Below are 18470 nucleotides of genomic sequence, written 5' to 3'. Positions count from 1 at the left end.
TCAAGCACATTCATCAGAGGATTCCAGCCTACATGTACTGAGATTTCTCCAGATTCTCTGAATCTTTTCAGAATATTATGTATGGAGGTGAAAAGAAGAAAAGAAGGTGAAAGACCTAGCCTAAATTCTTTGCAATCTTGCATTAGGAAATGTGTTTTTTTTTTTTCACTTTTTGACAATTCTCTGATGAAATTTGGCACAAGGTGGTGGGCCATGACCTATATCTTTGCTTGCAAGAACTGAGACTTTGTTGGGTGCTCCTTTTATACCCAAACATAACAGCCTCACCTATTACAAGTTAACCTGCTTATTGTGGACCGTTTCAAAACCGTTTAACTTGGATATCCTATAATATTTTTTCACTTTTATTTTGCCTCTATCCCAACTTTTTTTAAGTTAGTTGCAGCCTACAAAATCAAAATGAGTTTATATTTCCAAAATACAGTGGCCAGTGAAAACATTGGGGAACTTGTCTTTGTACTTTTGTCAGTTAAATAAAGGTTAAACATAATTAACAAATCACAGATTCTTGATTTTATTGCATTTTACACAATGTCACAACTTTTCTGTAAATGGTGTCGCATATAGTATAATATACGTACCTCATTCAGACAAGATGGACAAACACATCAAGCTGCCGATCAATGGCGCTATGAATGCATTTCAAGAGTCGTTTGACTCAAACACAACATTTCTTTGCCATAGTGGAAGATAAAGGTAATCAACACTATTTTTACCTTTTACATTAAACATATCTTTGCATTCTTGAACACACTTACATTTCAAGCAATGCTTCTAGCCTTGAAAACTGGATTTACATTTTTTGCCAATCTAAGGCAGCCTTTATGCTGTCAAACATTTCTTTTTTCACAGATATCTGGCACAGATCAGACATTTTTGGCACGCAAATTAGGAAAAACACTTATTGTCCAATTGTTTTGGCATCCAATTTGGATTCATTTCAAATGTGATTCTAAATCTGACATGTATTTGATATCTGGTCAATCTGAATGTTCATTTAAATACTGCCTGTCCTTTTAATTTGGCATTTTCGCCAAGAAGTGTTGAATATTATGTGTATTTATTTAATTTGTGTTTTTAAAAAAAAGATATGTGTCAGAATATATATTTGCATTGCATTTGGCAGATGCTTTTATTCATTTTATCTGTTCATGTATTCCCTGGTTTTAATTACTGTAAATTCGTTCTTTGTTTCTATACTATCTCCACCACAGCATATTGGTTTCTTGCTTGGTTTTTCTGTGTTGTAATGTGCGTCCTCAATCCAGGACGGTCCGTCATTCTCACAGATGCACAGGTGAGCCAAACTTCAGCATTTCTTAAAGGGTCCCGATAGCAGCCAAATTAAGTAACGTATGTTGCCATGACTGTTAATTTTGGACCTTGCTTATGCTCCTCAAACCTAAGCTTCAAAGCTGAAAACAGGAGAGACAGTATTAGCAGTTCCTGTGTTTCTCTAGCCCTTCTTGTTGTGTATTGTCACAGTTGTTGAGCACTCTGTGGAAATGTTAAAGTGGGGGAGCTATCATTTTCACCCATCATGCTCCAGAGACTTGCTTATGCTCTTTTGGGAATAGAGAATCTGACAGTGGCGGCGATGTGGTCTGATGTTGTATTTAGATGACTGTGTTGACGCACATCAGCGTCTGTTTTTAAAGCGTTTCAGTGGCTTATGGCTGCCTCAGGGACATCGTAGAGATTGTGAGTATGAACACAGGTGACAGATCAAATGGAGATACTTGTTTTTTTAAGTTTATCTCTACATCAACCTCCATGTGTAGGCAGCAACCGATGAGACAGCCAGCCTCACGACGGGACACGCACACACATGCACAAATGAATGCTCTAATCCCATGTGTATATTTGTAGTCAAGTCAAGTATTATCTGTCCTTGCGCATCGAACACTTACAAAGCAAAGTAGATTAAACCCTTATTTCTGAGAAGGGCTTTACAATGACAATTATTTTCCAGCAATCACACCCAGGGTCCAAATTGTGGGTGAACTGAGAAAATATACCACTGTGAAAAAAAAAAATATAACAGTATATATATATATATATATATAAAAAAAATATATATATATATATATAAAAATTATATATATAGAAACAATTTTCACTCATAAATTGCTTGTAATTTTTTATTAACGGTATATTTTTTTTAAACTGTAGAAGTCTCAGGGTAGATTTGTATTAGAATATGTTATTACTCTATATGAAACTTTGATCTTGCTTTTATCATTTATATATCATTTATGATCGAAAAATGGGAAATAATCGTAAACAATGTTGCCATGTCATTGTCAATATTTAATGTGTGAAAATGATACCAGATTTTACATGAATGATGATGGTCCTACAATTTTGCCATCACTTCCAATACAACCAATGATGTTGCTCCTATATTTGTTTTCTAAAGTCTGTGTTCATTGAGACAACAGTCATGTTAAGAGCATGTTTAAATTATGCAAATTCTTTATATTTATAATTCATAAAATGCTAATTAGAAATGATTTTTTCAAGACAACTTAAAAAAAGACAGAAATCAGCATTTATATCCTCTCTTAAAAAAAATTTAATAGACAAATTCAATTAAATAACTGCCCATAGTTCTTACTGTATTTAAACTCTTACTGTATTTTTTTATATATATTTTTTTTATAATAACTTCCATTTCGGGATTAGCTAGTGTTAATTTAGTGTGCAGTGATCTGTAACCGTGCCTGCAAAATCGACAATATCCACGTTCCAGCTTACAGACTTATCTGTTTTTGACTGAATCAGTTTGAGCTGCCATTAGGAATTTATTGACTTGTTCAGAAGAATGTTTGTGTGTGGTTCAGATATACCCAAAAAGATGGCAATATTCAAAATCCTTGTCCTTGTGGGGACATTTTATTTGGTCCCCATGAGGAAAATAGCTTATAAATCATACTAAATTTTTAAGCTGTTTTTAACATCAAAAAATGTGGAAAGTTTTCTGTGATGGGTATGGGTAGGGTTAGTGTAGTAGGATAGAATTTGTACAAGTATAAAAACCATTACACCTATGAAAAGTCCCCATAAAACATGGAAACCAGTGTGTGTGTGTGCATGTGCATGTTGGGTATTCACTGGTGTCTTGAAGTGTTTGATCAGTATGATCTAGAAAGCAGGGTGGATGATATTATATTATATCAATATATACATAAAATACAGTTTAAATCTTCTCTAACCTATCAGTTTGGATGCAGCATCACATTTTTCTGTTATCTGTTGATTTTTAAACTAAGTATATATATATAGTTGTGTTAATTCGTCAAGTGCTGCATGGTTTACGGCAATATATTGGTCTTTTGGACCTATAAAATGAAACCATCTCTGTCTGTTTTTCCACAGGTGGGTTGGCAGTAGGCAGTAACTGAAGATGAGGAGGAGCTGGTGGCGATCGGGCTGTCTGGGTTTGGCGTTTGGCTTGCTTGTTATCATCACCCAAATCTTGGCTCAAAACACAGAGGGTGAGACTCACAGTTCAGTCCATCATTCATTCCCTGTCACTAGCATGAGGGATTTTATTTACCACTTTTACAAAATAAACCTTGCACCAGGACCTTAACTTTCCATTTTGTTCCTGGATGGTGAAATGGGATGTTACAGCCCAGCGTTTATGCTCTGAGCGAAGTCAGAGAGATAATTGTATCTCTATATCTGTGTGGCAGCGTCTCACAAATCGGTCTCTGCATCTTCTCTGCACACCTTCATTACCGAAGCAGCCAGATACAGCTCTTCAAACTGAGCATCTGATGATGTATGAATTAAACCGTCACGTCTGCCAAAGACAAACTGACAACCGTAATAAAAATCTCAAAACGTTGCTGGAAATACCGTGAGGCTGAGTGGAAATAGAGGCACATAAATTGTGGCTATTGTCAGACTGTTCAGATTAGCAGTTGAGGAGAAAAGATTGGTGGGCGTCTATAGTTGACATTTTCAGATATCCTTGTCTGTTCATGCAGCGTTTATTGTTATGGATTTTTGTATGATTTGAAGAGTGTAGTGAGGATGTTATGTGTGGGGCTAGGTGAAATTGTGTATAACGGTTGGCGGTTGTAATTCTGCCATACTCTGCCATTCACCGCAGAATTGACATGATGCAGTTTCTTACAGCAGTCGCAGACAGGTACTTCCAGTGTACACAGCTTTATTAATTATAATGTAAGTCATTTAGATTTGCGCAATACATCTTGTGTCTGATGTAGACATACACTGCAAAAAGTGGTAACCTGCAACATTTATGTTAAAGAGCTATTTCTTCCTGATCTTACCCTTAAATTTAGTTCCCTTTCGCTGCGTCGCCATGACGACACTTTGGGGAATCCCTTCAGCGTCAGTGCTCCTGAAGTCACATTTGCAACTTAGTCCAATCCTGATTGGTGCAACGTCATCCCGTGACGTGTGCCGGCGGAATGCGGAAGCTATAAAGGGCTTCCCTTCTCAGGGAACCATGGTTACATGAGTAACCTGAGATGTTTTGTTGGTGTAACCTAATATATTTAGGTTGATTCAGTAATTTTTAATAAAAAATAAAATATTTGTAAAAAACACGCTGAGTAGCACTGGCGGTGGTCCGCAAACAATTTTTTTTTGTATGTGAATGCTGTTTTACATCAATATTATGACACGTGTGAAGCACAAAGCTTTGTTTACAAAATAAATAATAGGTTAGCAATTAAATGTTACATCGCAGCCATGGAAACATTTGGATTTGTGACGAATGAGAGAGTTGTGCGTGAGCCCATTAATTTAAGCTTTGTCGGCTTTGTATTCTGGTTTGTGATCTGGTCACCCGATTATCAGCGAATTTAACGATATTCCATTAGTTATTTAACTGGACATGAAATCTCTTGTGTCTTTTCCCAAATCTTCACTCACGTCTCACCCATTTTCGAAGGGGATTATTCTTCCTTGGTTCGCTTTTAATTAGGCCTATTGTATTCGCATTCTTTAAGTCAAGTCAAGTCAAGTTTATTTGTATAGCGCTTTTCACAATACAGATTGTATCAAAGCAGCTTCACAGTATTAAATTAAAATAATACAACAAAGTTTTTTCAAGAGGAATTTATTGATTGATATATAGTATCAATCTTTACTGTATCTTTACTGTGGTAAAGTAGAAAAACACTGTAGGACAGATAGCCTAGCTTTTTACTTGCATGTCAAATTCTTGTTAACACAGTTTGTGCTTGTTATTAGACATGGTAAGGCGCGTGAAATTTATTTGTAAAGCGCTTTGCACACACGCGGGTGATTTTAGTTTTGCTTTTCTCTGGCAGCGCTAAATCAAACAGCCTAAATGCCTTGTGGAAGATAAAATTCGCTCTTCAGACCTTTTACAACAAGTGGAAAACATGAAGATATCAGAAAAGAGATCAATGGTCTCTTTACTGCTCGTGTCCCACATCCCTGATCTCTCTCTCACAGAGTGGTAGGCTATATCACGGAAATTTGTGCGGAAATATAAAACAAATGTTTTTTAACTTTATTCTATTTATTTATGTTACCATTATTTACTGATATTTACGTAATGCTTTACAGGCTTTAGTGTGTTGTTTCTTTGACGGAATTGCTCAAATAAACACGCATGTCTGTTACGAAATGGATGTTTGAGCCTCGTTTATTATAATATTTTTATTTAAAAAAAAAAAACCAACCTCTGCACCACCGCCGGTAGTTGGTCCATTATGACTGCGGTCGTAAAAAACTGCCACCGTCACAGCCCTGATTGCCAAGCAATGTCGCATTTTGGCTGGTGAGGGGTGGTTGAATTTAATGACATCCCGGATTGTGTCGGAGGATTATATGTTTGTTCTGAGAATTTAGTTTTTTAAACAAGGCACAGTATAATGGAGAGTTGACAAAGACTCAAAGACTTAAGATGCCCCCCAACCAAAAAAAATACAAAAATACAAAATAAAATTCAATCTGGTTAAAAAGTAACTATTTCACTCATTGACTATGTTAGCTATGTATTTTTTTGTGTAAAATTAAAAAATCGTACATACTTTAAGGCCCTTACACATGACATGTAAGCGTAACTCTTCACCGTAAACATTATGTACTGTTTTGTCTACTCCAAAGTTCAAGTTCCACAAAAGGGCAGGTTTTTCTGGGTAGCAACACAGTGGGAAATGTGCAACAACAACAAAAAAAAGAAAAAGAAAAAAGAAAGAAATGCCAATGGTTTTGATGCATCACAGAAAGGGGGAAAAAAAAACCCTGTTATGTTGTTGTTTTTTATTGTATTATTAAAGCGATGTGGAATCTTAATGTTGACAATTACAAGATGTAAGCAAGGTGAGCCAAACTAAGGTCAGATGACAGCAGACAAAGGATGTGAAAGTATTAAAAATAAAACAAATAAGGTAAATATAGATGAATAAAAGGAAATTATGAAACATTCAAGATCTCTTCATAAAGTTTGACAGCCTTTAAACCTTTTTTTTTTTTTTTTTTTTGCTGCTTTGTGCTCTTAAATACAGCATCGGTGTAGTAAAATTAAGTGTGACAGCCACAAATGTACGGGAAAATTTAGAATAGTCATAAAATGACAGGTCAGCATCAAACAGGGTTAAAGCTGAAATAGTTTAGAAATAGCTTGACTGGCGGACAGCCAATATCTGAGGTAACTCGGTAGTTGTAGAAAATTCGTTTTAATAGAGTGTGTCATACAATGGGGAAACTTGACACAAGTTATGTGAAAGGGTCTTTAGATTATTGAGTCATTAGCGTAGCAGCATGATAATATCTGACTATTGCAACTGTGCGCATTAGTGCTTGTGTAACCCACTGTTCATGTGAAGAATGCTGTTTGTGTGTTGTGATTAAACAGAGATGCTGACTACAGTGTTTCAAATCAGTCCGTAAGGTGCCATTTTGTTTAGTATGCTGCCTTAGAAGAAATGTTGAATAGCAACTATCTTCAAATGAGGGCACTACTAACGTAAAAATACTGTAATGTTTTACTTTATTTATTTATTATAGCTTAGACTATCTTCGACTAGTTGATCTACTATATAATTTTTTATTGTTTTTGCAAGCTATGGTTTCAAAGTAGACCCTTCTTAGAAAGTAGGAGACTTCACAGAAATTTATAGTGTACTAGAGATTGGAACAGATCCACTTTCTTTGGCTCCTGTTCATGTTTGCTGTCTTTCTGGGTGCCTATATTTCTTTCTGTTTGTCTGTACCTTGACCACATTTCAGAGTATGTACATACCATTTAAAAGTGGATGGAGAAATCTGGGTCTCCATCTCAAGGGACGAGCTGGGTATCAACTCCACCTATTTCATCGTGTCACTGTAATTAAACTCTGCTGGATATCTGCTGCTAGGTGAGCCATTAAAGTCAGCCTGCAGGTGCACTTTGTGACTGGAGTCAGTCTTCTCTATCTAATTGAGAAGGAGGAGGATACTTTTCTCAAGTCTCATGCTATCAGAATGAAGCGACGGGCTGTTATTAAAAAAACAACAACAAAAAAAAACCACTGACCATAATTACACTGAGCCGCTCCTGGAAAGGATATATTCAGTGCTAGTGAGCTGCCTTGCTGTATATGCCTGCTAACACTGTATCTACACCTGAAGCGTACGGTGCGTTGCAATGTGACTAAATATCTCCAGTAGTCCTGCATTGCTACTCCACCCAATTTATTTCCCCTTACAGTCTTCTGGAATAATGTGGTTTTGTTTTAAAAATATCTTGAATTGATTTCTGCAGATTTTATTTGTTTTTTTTATGTTATTTATTTGTATGTGCTGACAGCTAAATCAAAGCCAGTTATAATATGATTCTGGCCTACTAAATTAAATTTTTACAAATATATTATTTAGTTATTTCGCTAACCTAGAGTAGTCCATATTTTATACCAGTGTATTTCTGATTATTTGTTGAGGTTGAAGGTGGTTAATTTCATGGCTGTTGCAGTGGTGCCTTAACTTTTTCCTCGCCAGTGTATTTTTAAAAAGTTACTATAGCCAGTCCCAGCATTTTTTATCATTTTCTCAAGATTTCATGGCCCCCAGAATATTTTGTTGTATGAATATCTGTACATAAAATATATCAAAAGAAAGAACAGAGCATCTGCTTTAAAAAACAACAACATTTTATTCTAGCTTCATGCAGTCTTTTTATCAACACTAGAAAGTTTCTTTAAAAAAAATAACTGCTTTTTAAACAGAAAACTGAGAAAATCGCAGTTTTGTCAGAGGCGATGATAAAAACTCTGATCGAACCTCTTCCTTGGTTCGATATTTCATTCAGTAACGTTAGACAATTTTGTTTCTTATGCTGGTTAATGTTTGATTATCACGTTAGCTTACATGTACGTAAGCAATGCTTCTATCGCTTGTTTCTGCTTCTTCTTCACCTGTGTTTTGATCCGGAGATACTGTACTCTTTCATAGTGCCCCCAGCCGTATAACAGTGTAAATGGTGGGGAAGAGTTGTGTCAGAAATTACAGAAAATTCCATCAATGGTCAATTTGTAGTTGGGTACAACGGGGTTAAAGGCCCACTGAGTTAAAAGGCTCATTTGACTTTATTCTCCTATACACCATTAGAACACTTTTCCTAACAACCGCATTTGACTATGCTTGTGGAAATTAGAAATGCTTGACGTGATTGTGGACAGCAACAACAAAGCTGATTCTGCGCTAATTTGATCTAATATTTAATGTTTTTTTAAATGTTGTAGCAAATGAGAGTTGACAAAATTGTTGACTTCATTTTGAGACAAATGTTTTTCAGTTTTGTTTAAGGTAATTAAAGTTACAGTTTTTCAATAAATACCTAGTTCTGGTGATACCAAACAGCTGATTGGTTGTTGGCGAATCAGCAGCCAATGAGCTGCGGCTCAACATTCAAACAAATACAGGTAGTGCTGCTGTTAGCAGTCTGCTGCGCGCTTTCAGAAACCCTCCACCTTCCCCAGCTCCACTGGGGTTTATTCATGTATGTTACATGTGCAGCAGCAACAGCAGCATGTCTTACATGCTCACAACAATGTCTGTGGATGTATTGGAAGTAGCAAGTCTTGGTACTTGCTCTTCTGCAGCAGCAGCAGTGTTGCAGATCTATTCTGCCAAGACCAAATACATAAACATTGCCTTATCCATTACCATGCAAAACTCTATTACCATACCAATCTCCCGAGAGTTGTCATGACAGAACTGAAGAATATGTAAAACTATGGTATTTGGGGTAAAAAGTACCCCTGCTGTTGGCACAAAAGACTCAATAATTAACATGATAATAAACTGGCTGACTTTTGTATTTGTTGAACGACACGGTTAGATTCAGATGGTAAATACCATAGGGCTATATTAAATTGGGCGTCCAATAGTATGTTTTTGTTTTAAAACGCATACATTTTGCTACGGTTACGCCTGGCATCCACATTACTACAGAGTTTTTGACTCGAGACTTTTGGAAACTCTGCATTTATACGATTTTTCAACAAAACAAACCACATTTATGATTTATTTTCACACAAAGTGCGTTGCTCCATCAATATTCAATAAAATCATGTATATATTTTCTGCAACCATAGACATTTTTGTTAAGGTGTTCCTTTAGCCTTGTTGTACCCTATTTTTATTAGATGGAACAATTTCAAATTCTAACAAATATATACATATTTATTTATATAATTATCTTTTTAGTTTAGATTTTTTGGGAGTTTTTGTAAACTAATGTTGTTGGAAGAAGTATCTTATGCTCATTGAAAATATAGAAAAACAGTAATATTGTGAAAAATAATTTACAGTTAAATATCTATTCAGTCTATTTTAATCCATTGTAAATTTAATTTATTTCTGTGATGGCAAAGCTTAATTTTCAGCATCATTCTAATATTCTGATTTGGTGTTGAAGAAAAACAAATTCTATTATATCAATGTGGAAAACTGCTTATATTATTGTGGAAACCATGACTATTTCCGCCAAGATTCTTGATGACTAGAAATATCAAAAGAACAGTTTATTTGAAATATAAATTGTTCTGTCTGTTCTGTCACTTTTGATCAATTTAATGCATCCTTGCTAAATAAAAGGCAGATGAATTTTTTTATTAGAAACAATCGTATTGACTTTTGAGTGGTATAGTCTGTATTAAGTGCTTCCTTTGAATTTGGCCAACCTGAGGTATCTTTGAAAACAAGAATGACGAGTCAGTTTGTATGACTAATTATCTGTAAGTATTCAAACTCAACAGAAAGAAACTCATGGAAGCTTATAGTCTAGTTGATGTCTTCAGTGGCTAGAGCTTTCTAAAGTTGTGTACCACTCCAAAATATTTAAATGCAAATTGAATTCAGGCAAGTTAGTCATGTGCTCTGACAAACACCCTGTGGTGCTTAAATACACATCCAAACTTAACAGAAATATAGGTGTGTTATGGAAAAAGCTAAGATAATTGTAAATTTGATGTGGTTGTGCTGTAAAATAAGCACTTGCAGCTTGTCAGTAATGGTTTTCTTGTGGATTTAGTTCAGTCGCGTTCACTGTCTGTGCAGCATATCAGAGGAACAAAACCCTGTGTCTCCTACTGTCCTCTCATCACCACAGTGACTAGAGAGCGCTTTTCGAGGTCCAGTCTCCCATCATCTGTGCAGAGAGTGTATCAAATCAATTTTTTCCCTCCTTCTGTTTGTCTCTTGTTCTGCCCGTCTCTTCCTCTCTTTTTTGTACTTGGTGTTATATTGGTGTGGTTATATTATTATAGTCGCTCTTATCTGTTTATCACCTACGTCTCCACTTTTGTCATTCTGCTGTATACCTGTCTGTCTTTGATTCTCTATCTCAGTGCACGCTGGGAGCTGGTGTGATGCCGAGCTTTGTGATCTTAGGCTCTTTTCATTTTCACTTTGTCTGTTGATCTATTCATTTTTATTTCTTAGTAACATCATCTCTCTCCCTTCAAAAGTGTTGTTGGAGTTTGATTTGGTCTCCTAGCTGGAGAGTAGGGATGGGTGTTATGACCACAATCTTATTTCATGGTACGGTGTGAGTAATTTTGTTATATTGTTATTTGTACTTGAAATTCAACAAAAAAGGTTTTTAAATTAAATAACCATGAAAAAATTAGTTTTTTGGGGGGATAATCCAGTGAATTAAATAATTAACAAATTAAAGGATACTTCAAAAACAACATCTCATTTGATTTTTTATTTAAATTCAAACTTGATGAATGCCAAAGAAAATAAAAGATTATTTATAACAAATGACATCAGCTGAATTTTATATTAATCTAGCAAGTTGTTTCTTATTGAAGCTTGTTTCCAAAAAAAAAACAAAAAAAAACTACTCGCCAGACTTTGTACAAGAACAATGCAAATGAAAATATTCTACATAAATACGATATAAATATAAAATATAAATTTCAAACACTATTAAAATCAAGTAAACAGTCTTTAGTAAAATAAGAACAAATAGTCAAACTACAAGCAATAGCACAAATAAACAATAGAACAAAGATGCAAATTAAATAAACTGCTTTTCTGGTTTTTCAGGTAGATCTAACAGTAGATGTAGATTATGTACAGAAATTGAATAATGTAATTTAAGTCCTCCTGTCGTCAATATTTTTATCCCTTAAATCTCACCTTTGATCACATATTTAAACGTTTTTTTCCTTCTTCATGCCTTAAAATAGCTTGAATGTAACTCTACACCCTTGCCTCATTTGTATTTGTATTTGTATTTCTATGAATATGCAAATTAGCCCCGCCTCCACTCACTCACTCCAGCTCAGAGATCCACTCGCTGACGATCACACGTTGACCTGATTGGTTACAAGGTAGTTTGTGACGCCAGAAACACCAGTGATTTCAAACCTCGTTTTAGAAACTATCTTAAAACTGGAGTTTTAAGGAGAAAATACTCTGGAGTCAATAAGTGTTGACTTATGAATTTTCACATGTCTTAAAGCATATTAAAAATACCACATAGACATATACACAACATTAAAAGCTGGATTTTCACCACAGGGGGACTTTAAATGTAAAATAACACTGAAGTTCCCTTCCGAAGTGAAATGAGACACTGCATCTGGATCAACGTTATGGGGAACGCCATCATCAATGAGACAGGCATTCCCTCAGCATGGTGGAGTGGGTATTTGTTCCCCGTAGCGTTTAACAGGGAACCATCATATCCTGATAAGTTTTCATGCTGCAACATTTCTAGATTGACAAAATTCACGATTGAAACGGAAACTGCGATGATTAACAGTGATAACCGACGGACGAGAAGGAACAGGTCAACATTTTTTAAAGTACTTAATTCAACAGTTTTTGCCATGGTACCGAAATTGGTACAGAGAACCATAAACATCTAAAATGTGTATTACAATTTTTCACAATTGCTAAGACACATTTATTGAAACCCTCACCTATTTTCACACAACATTAAACACAAATCCAAATTTTCAAACTAAACTCACAAAACCCTTGACTCTTCTGGCAAATCAAACAATCGCTTCAAAACTATTTCACCTGTATTCAAAATCAAACAATGCTTTCAGATCATACACACATGAGTCAATAATATAAGCACTACAGATCATCATTCAGAGAACACAGCATCCAGAACATTACAGAAAAAAAATATAGAAATTGTATACAGTTTGTATACAGAAATTGTGTGTTGTATAAATTGAATACTGCTTTTCTTTCATGAGCTCCTATGTACATTTCTGTACAAGACTGAACATAATTGGCAGAGAGATGTTGATAAATTCACGGTAAACAAGAAAGCAAGATTGAAACCAAACTATTATATTTTTTTACTGTAAGCATTTGTGATTGTGAATACAGTATTACACAGTCCGAAAAACCTATTGAGAGTGAGGAGTCACGTGCCGATTTGGGCGGGGTCTGAGCCGGTCGGCCATGATGGCAGGATACGCGGCACTGAGGACAGCGACTCAGTAAGCCTACCTGAATTTAATGCGTAATTAGTAGTGCTGGGCGACGGTTAAATTTTAATCGCATGATTTTCTTGCGATTAATCGCATTGTTACGAGCAAAATGTAATAATGAATTCTAAAGTAGTGTATATAGCAGATCTAAATGTACTGCTATATACACAAAAGTGCAATAACATGTGGTTTGCAAAAACTTTAAACAAATAGCCTAATGTGCTTTTTACCAGCAGTATTCCCTTTACACAGTAGCAATAAAATATTTCTTGTAACTCTCAACTTAAACATTAATGTAATCAAATCAAATATTAAACCAAAGCTATTTGCCACTGCCAGGGCATTACCTTTTATCTAGCTTGTTAAACAAGTTACCATCAGAGTCCTGTTTTCTTTCTTTTTTTTTTTTTTTTTCTGAACAGGTATCAACAGGTATCTTTCATCAGGGAGCAGCAGAAAAGTCAGTGTTCGGTTGCAAGTTTCCCTGTTACTGTGCGTTCACACCAAACGCGAATAGCGCGTCAAATTCGCGTCTGTGGGGAAACGAAAAAGCTGTAACACATTGTTCCTACGGTTTCCACGACAATCGTGTGAGACAATGGAGCAGTTTTTTTTACACAGCAGTGTTTTCCAGGTATTCTAAAATAGTGCGACAACCTCCTCTACTACCAATACAAACAATGAACGGTGCTGGCGGGTATCCTGCCAACATGGCGGAAAGGGAGGATGACGCGGTCTCTGGGGGTGGGGCGCTGTGTCGTGACGACATCTCCTCATTCTCAATATCTTGACCTTTGGCCTATTTATAGGCCTATTCTAAAGCCATGATTGGTTGGTGTTAAGTAAAGCAATGAGTGTTTGCACATGTGAGGAGTTAGTGTTAGGCACTGATGAATTAGTGTGGCAGTTTGATGGGTTGTGTTTGAAAAATGGAAATCAAGATCCTGTTAGATTTTTGTGTTACATAGAGAATTGTGTGTTGTGGTTTGCAAAAAGTGTGTTATGAAATTGAAAACTGAGTCGAAGGCTCAGGAATTAGTGTATGGTTTTACAGATTTGGTGTGTGGTTCTGGTGTTTGAGTGTCAGGTTTAAGAAATTGTATGACAAGTAAGGATTTTGTGTGTAAGCAGTTGAAAAAAAAACTAAATGGTATGCTAGTGAATGTCTGTATATTCAGCACTTGCACACTGTAAAAATACTGCAGTCCAACTGCAAAAGCCAAAACGGTCAAATAAAACTATAAATGAAATGTATGTTACGGTACACTCAAATACTGTAAGTTGTGCAAATACAAAATCAAGGTCAATAAGAGATTGATTCTGCTTCAGCATCATGTCTTCCTATTGGCTCTGGCCTGAGGACTTTGTCCACATCACAGGCAATGTCGTCTCTTGAAAAACCCTCTAGTCTGACAGATCCAGCCTTGATAACACTCCACACCTTGCTCTTTCTCGTCCTCATCCTCCTCATCCACCACCTCTTATATGTACTCTTTCTCTTCCCTCTCAGACTGTTTCCATATAGGGGTGTGACGATAACCGCATCACCGCAATATCACGTTAATGAGATGCCTACCGCGGTGTGAGGTCATCACCGCACTTTTTTTTTTTTTTTTTGAAAGTTACAGGAGTGCATATGGTGTGTGATATGAACTATAAACACATTCATATTTGCTTATGATTTACTGTATTCTGCGAGTCCCATGTTCAAGGGCTTCTGGAGTTAAACATATGGGGGATTTATTTTTTTGTGTGTGTCTGATTATTATTAATTAACTGCTAGGTTTCAGTACTTGTGATGTTTACCGATAATGTTCAATTAAATACAAACAAACACAAGTATAAAAGACAAGCATAACGTAAACAGTTGGAGTTAGATTTGAATTGCAAGTAGCGATCTCCCTTATGTGGTAAAGGCAATAACAGTTGACGGCGCTAGCCGAATGACATTATTCAAAAAATAGCCACGAATCTAGTGTCTAAGCCAAATACTGTGTCGCCTTTGAGGCAGGTGACAATTAAGGGGAAGCCGGTGAATTTAGACGGCAATATGCCATATTTGTCGCACAATAGTATCCGTCTCGCGAGGAAATACCACTAACTTAAGACCACATCTTAGAAAAATGAACCATCCTGTGGCGTTTGCTGGACTTAAGTGCAGCACCCCTACCTTAGGTCGGCGACACACTAACAGATTAGAGCAGGCATGTTCACTGCCTGCGTGAGACGCGCGTCTCAGTTGCGGCACGAGCATGCTAGAAATAGAACCGACGCCTATTTTTCGGTTAACCGCCAAACCGCGAGATTTGTTGCTTCTTTACCGCAGTAAGAAAAAATCCCATACCGTCACAGCCCTATTTCCATATATAGTTGGTATCAACATTCAGTGCAGCTGTGTCTGTTAAACTGCCTTATTTTGTACAGTTGGACTGATCACATCACTAAGTGTGAATGGGATAAGTGTGAACAAGTTTAAGTCATTGTGTGTAAACGATGAAAACTTTGTTTTAGTTGTGTTTACATTTTGCCTCTTGTGTTTAGTGTTTTGCTACGCACATGTATCACAGTACGATACGTGTTTTAGTGAGTGCGAATGTGTTTAGAGTTTTGCAAAAAGAGTTCATGAGATTTGCAAATAGTGTCTAACTGCCTAAACTTGTTCAAGGTTTTGCTGAAATAATGATTTATTCAACAAATTGGTTTAGGCTATTGATAATTTAGTTCAGAGAATGGAGTTTAGTGTCTTAACAATTGTAACACTCCTTAATGCAAGTTATCTGTGTTTATTATTTCATCAGTTGACTCATTGGTTTCTATTATATCGACAAAGGAATTTTTGGAGAAACATCTGAAAACATCTGGAAAGATTTTTCTAAGGTCACTTAAAGGAATAGATTTGGGAAGGAATCATGGCAATTGCACTTTTGGCTCGGGCCTGGCCTGAAATTTCTATTTAATCCTCTGTCACTGAGAGCAGCGATCTGTTAGATGTATCCTGATAACGGCGGGAATATCCTCTTGATCTGATTATGGAATGTGTTGGCTGACTACAGAAGAGTTTGCATTCCCTTCACATCTCGGGTGATGTTTTGTTCAACGGGTGTCAGAGGAGCTGCAGGTCGTGCCTCCTATGGCAATGGATGTTCTGAAATCAAAAGCACTTGATAACTGTTTCAGTGAAATGTTCCAATTTCCTGAGTCTGAGATAAAATGCTTAAGCTATAAAGATTTTAGAGATGGGCTCTCAGCAGATTAGGTAGAAAGACGGCCATTAGGTATTAGAGGACACTGGGATTCCCTGAAAAAAATATCCAAAGAAAAGAAAGTTGGACACTTTCAATGGGATATGGGACAATGGACCTGTTAAGTAAAAAATAAACTAATAAATAAATAATCACTGGTTTGCTGCCTTAACTTGACTGCTCTAATTGTTGTTTTTTAACATTCATCTGAGCATTTTTTTCATTATTATTTTTACCCGAGGTTGTCTCATAAATGACGGAAAATTCTGTCAATGGCGAGGAAAGAGTTCATATATAAAAAAAAATACACATATAAATACATTGAAGGATAATGTAAATACAAAGCTAGACATCAGGCAAACAGTGGCAGTAAAAAAAAAAATTACTCATTGTTTATATTTATCATGAAATTATGAAATGAAATCTGTGATTTTGAAAGGGTTTAATCAAGGCATCACATCTTCTGCATAAATTGTTCTTTGTGTCAAAAAACAAAGAGAATTAGTTAGCCTTTGTGAAAGTGTAGACAGACACAGAAAATCCTATTCCTCCCTCTGCAGTGGATTCTGACGTGTGTCGACTCTAGAGGTTTGTGATTTTGGTAGTTTAATGACTGTTAGGTTGCTTCAGGACAGACACGCTTTGATTAGAGCGCTAGGTTTTCTGCTCAAAGGATGCTTACAGAAATATTCAAATCAGCATTTCAATGGAATTTTTATTATAGTTCACCTTCAAATCATTTCTTCGCCTCAATTAACCTTTCAAATCTACATAACTTTGACACATTGTAAAACCTAACAGTTGTTCACATTCAGCGTTATGTCGATACTGACGTATTGGGGCTCCAAAGTGAGACAACACAACGGAAAATTTGGAGAGAACTCCAAATTGATGTTGATTTCCTAAAACGGGTTTGTTTGAACCCATCATTATGGTGATTAGTGTTCCCTTTGATTAGGCACATTTAACTTCATTTATATGACTACAATTCGCTTTCCAACTGATGCAACAAGATATCACAGTTATTTGTGGTTTTAAAGGAAGAAAAGTAATAAATAAGTTGCTTTGTAAAGGTGACTTAATTTCAAACTAACTAGTCTACTTTTCGTGTAGAATTATGATCAATTAAAATTGTATTGCTAAAACTCATGCCATAAATACCTTGTGAAACATAACATTTTTAATTGGGTTTAAATAATCCCCCTGTATTGGTGACAATACACAGACACACACAAACTTCAACATTCAGCTTGCAAAACCAAACAATGGTAACAATTAAATAAATTTTGAAAGTCTCTGAACATTACAAAACAATTATAATTGATGTCTTTGTTGTGCTAATACTGACACAAGCAAATAAAATGGGCAATTAAGACAAAAAATTGTAAAACAAAGCAATTGATAATTTACTGCACTCTGGGAGTTAGCATAACACACAGTATATTTCACTTGAAATTATTTAGTTGTTGAAAACAGTAATTCTGAGTAGCTATACTGAGTCAAGAGTAAATCTAAAGTAAATTATCAAGCACTCTCTATAGTTCCTTTCTTTTATTTACTTGAACTCTTGTGTAAGTGAACTCCACCAACTGCACTGCATTCCACTGACTGCATAACTAGCATTTGTCAGTAAAACATACTACTCCTATTTCAATTTACAATTTTTTTTAAAGACAATCGGTTTGAATGCTTTTTTAAGTAAAGTTTACTGATAAAATTTTACAATGCAGATTTGGTGTCTCAGTTTTCAATTTTAAGTTAAAGTGACCCTTTAAGACAGTGGCAAATCCGTTCACTCCTTTTACCTTTGTCACAAACCTACGTAAAGGCACGTTCACACCAAGGATGATAACTATGACGATAACAATAAAGATATAGTAAAAAAAAAAGAAAAAAAAAAAGAATAGCAGACAGGGCCTGAATTTCGTTTTGGAAAATGGGGGGGAAATCCCCCCTTAGGTGATTCTTATGGGGGGGAATTTTTTATTTGAGGGGGGAGTTTAGACTTTTTATTTTTTTTATTACATGTATCTCGCCTAAATGTATGCTCACTCATTGCATTTTTACAATGGGGTAATTTTGTTCTTAAGAATTTACACAACACAAGGAAGCTTGATTCCTCAATCTTTGAATTAAATTGAAAAAAGTAGCACAAATAAATACAATAGAATAGAGATCCCAATAAAGAGAAATAAAGAGAAAAGTTTTTGCTTAGGTCTAACACAGAAATACTACAGAGACTGAATAAAGT

General features: G+C 35.7%; 1 protein-coding gene and 1 long non-coding RNA gene across 2 annotated transcripts in view; one reads left to right on the top strand and one right to left on the bottom strand.

Annotated features, from left to right (window-relative positions):
• The window catches only part of LOC309487030 (protocadherin-15-like), a 242960-nt gene that overhangs the window by 24057 nt on the left and 200433 nt on the right, over positions 1-18470 (top strand). The window contains 1 exon segment of the mRNA XM_082154579.1: positions 3400-3518. Within this exon segment, the coding sequence (XP_082010705.1) occupies positions 3428-3518 (91 nt within the window). The 5' untranslated portion in view covers positions 3400-3427.
• The window catches only part of LOC309487050, a 200504-nt gene that overhangs the window by 120847 nt on the left and 61187 nt on the right, over positions 1-18470 (bottom strand). The window lies entirely within an intron of this gene.

Source organism: Leuciscus leuciscus (assembly GCF_965113295.1).
Source record: "Leuciscus leuciscus genome assembly, chromosome: 22".
NCBI classification, from domain to species: domain Eukaryota; kingdom Metazoa; phylum Chordata; class Actinopteri; order Cypriniformes; family Leuciscidae; genus Leuciscus; species Leuciscus leuciscus.
The sequence above is the reverse complement of the archived record's forward strand: the minus strand, read 5'-3'. Positions and strand labels throughout refer to the sequence as shown.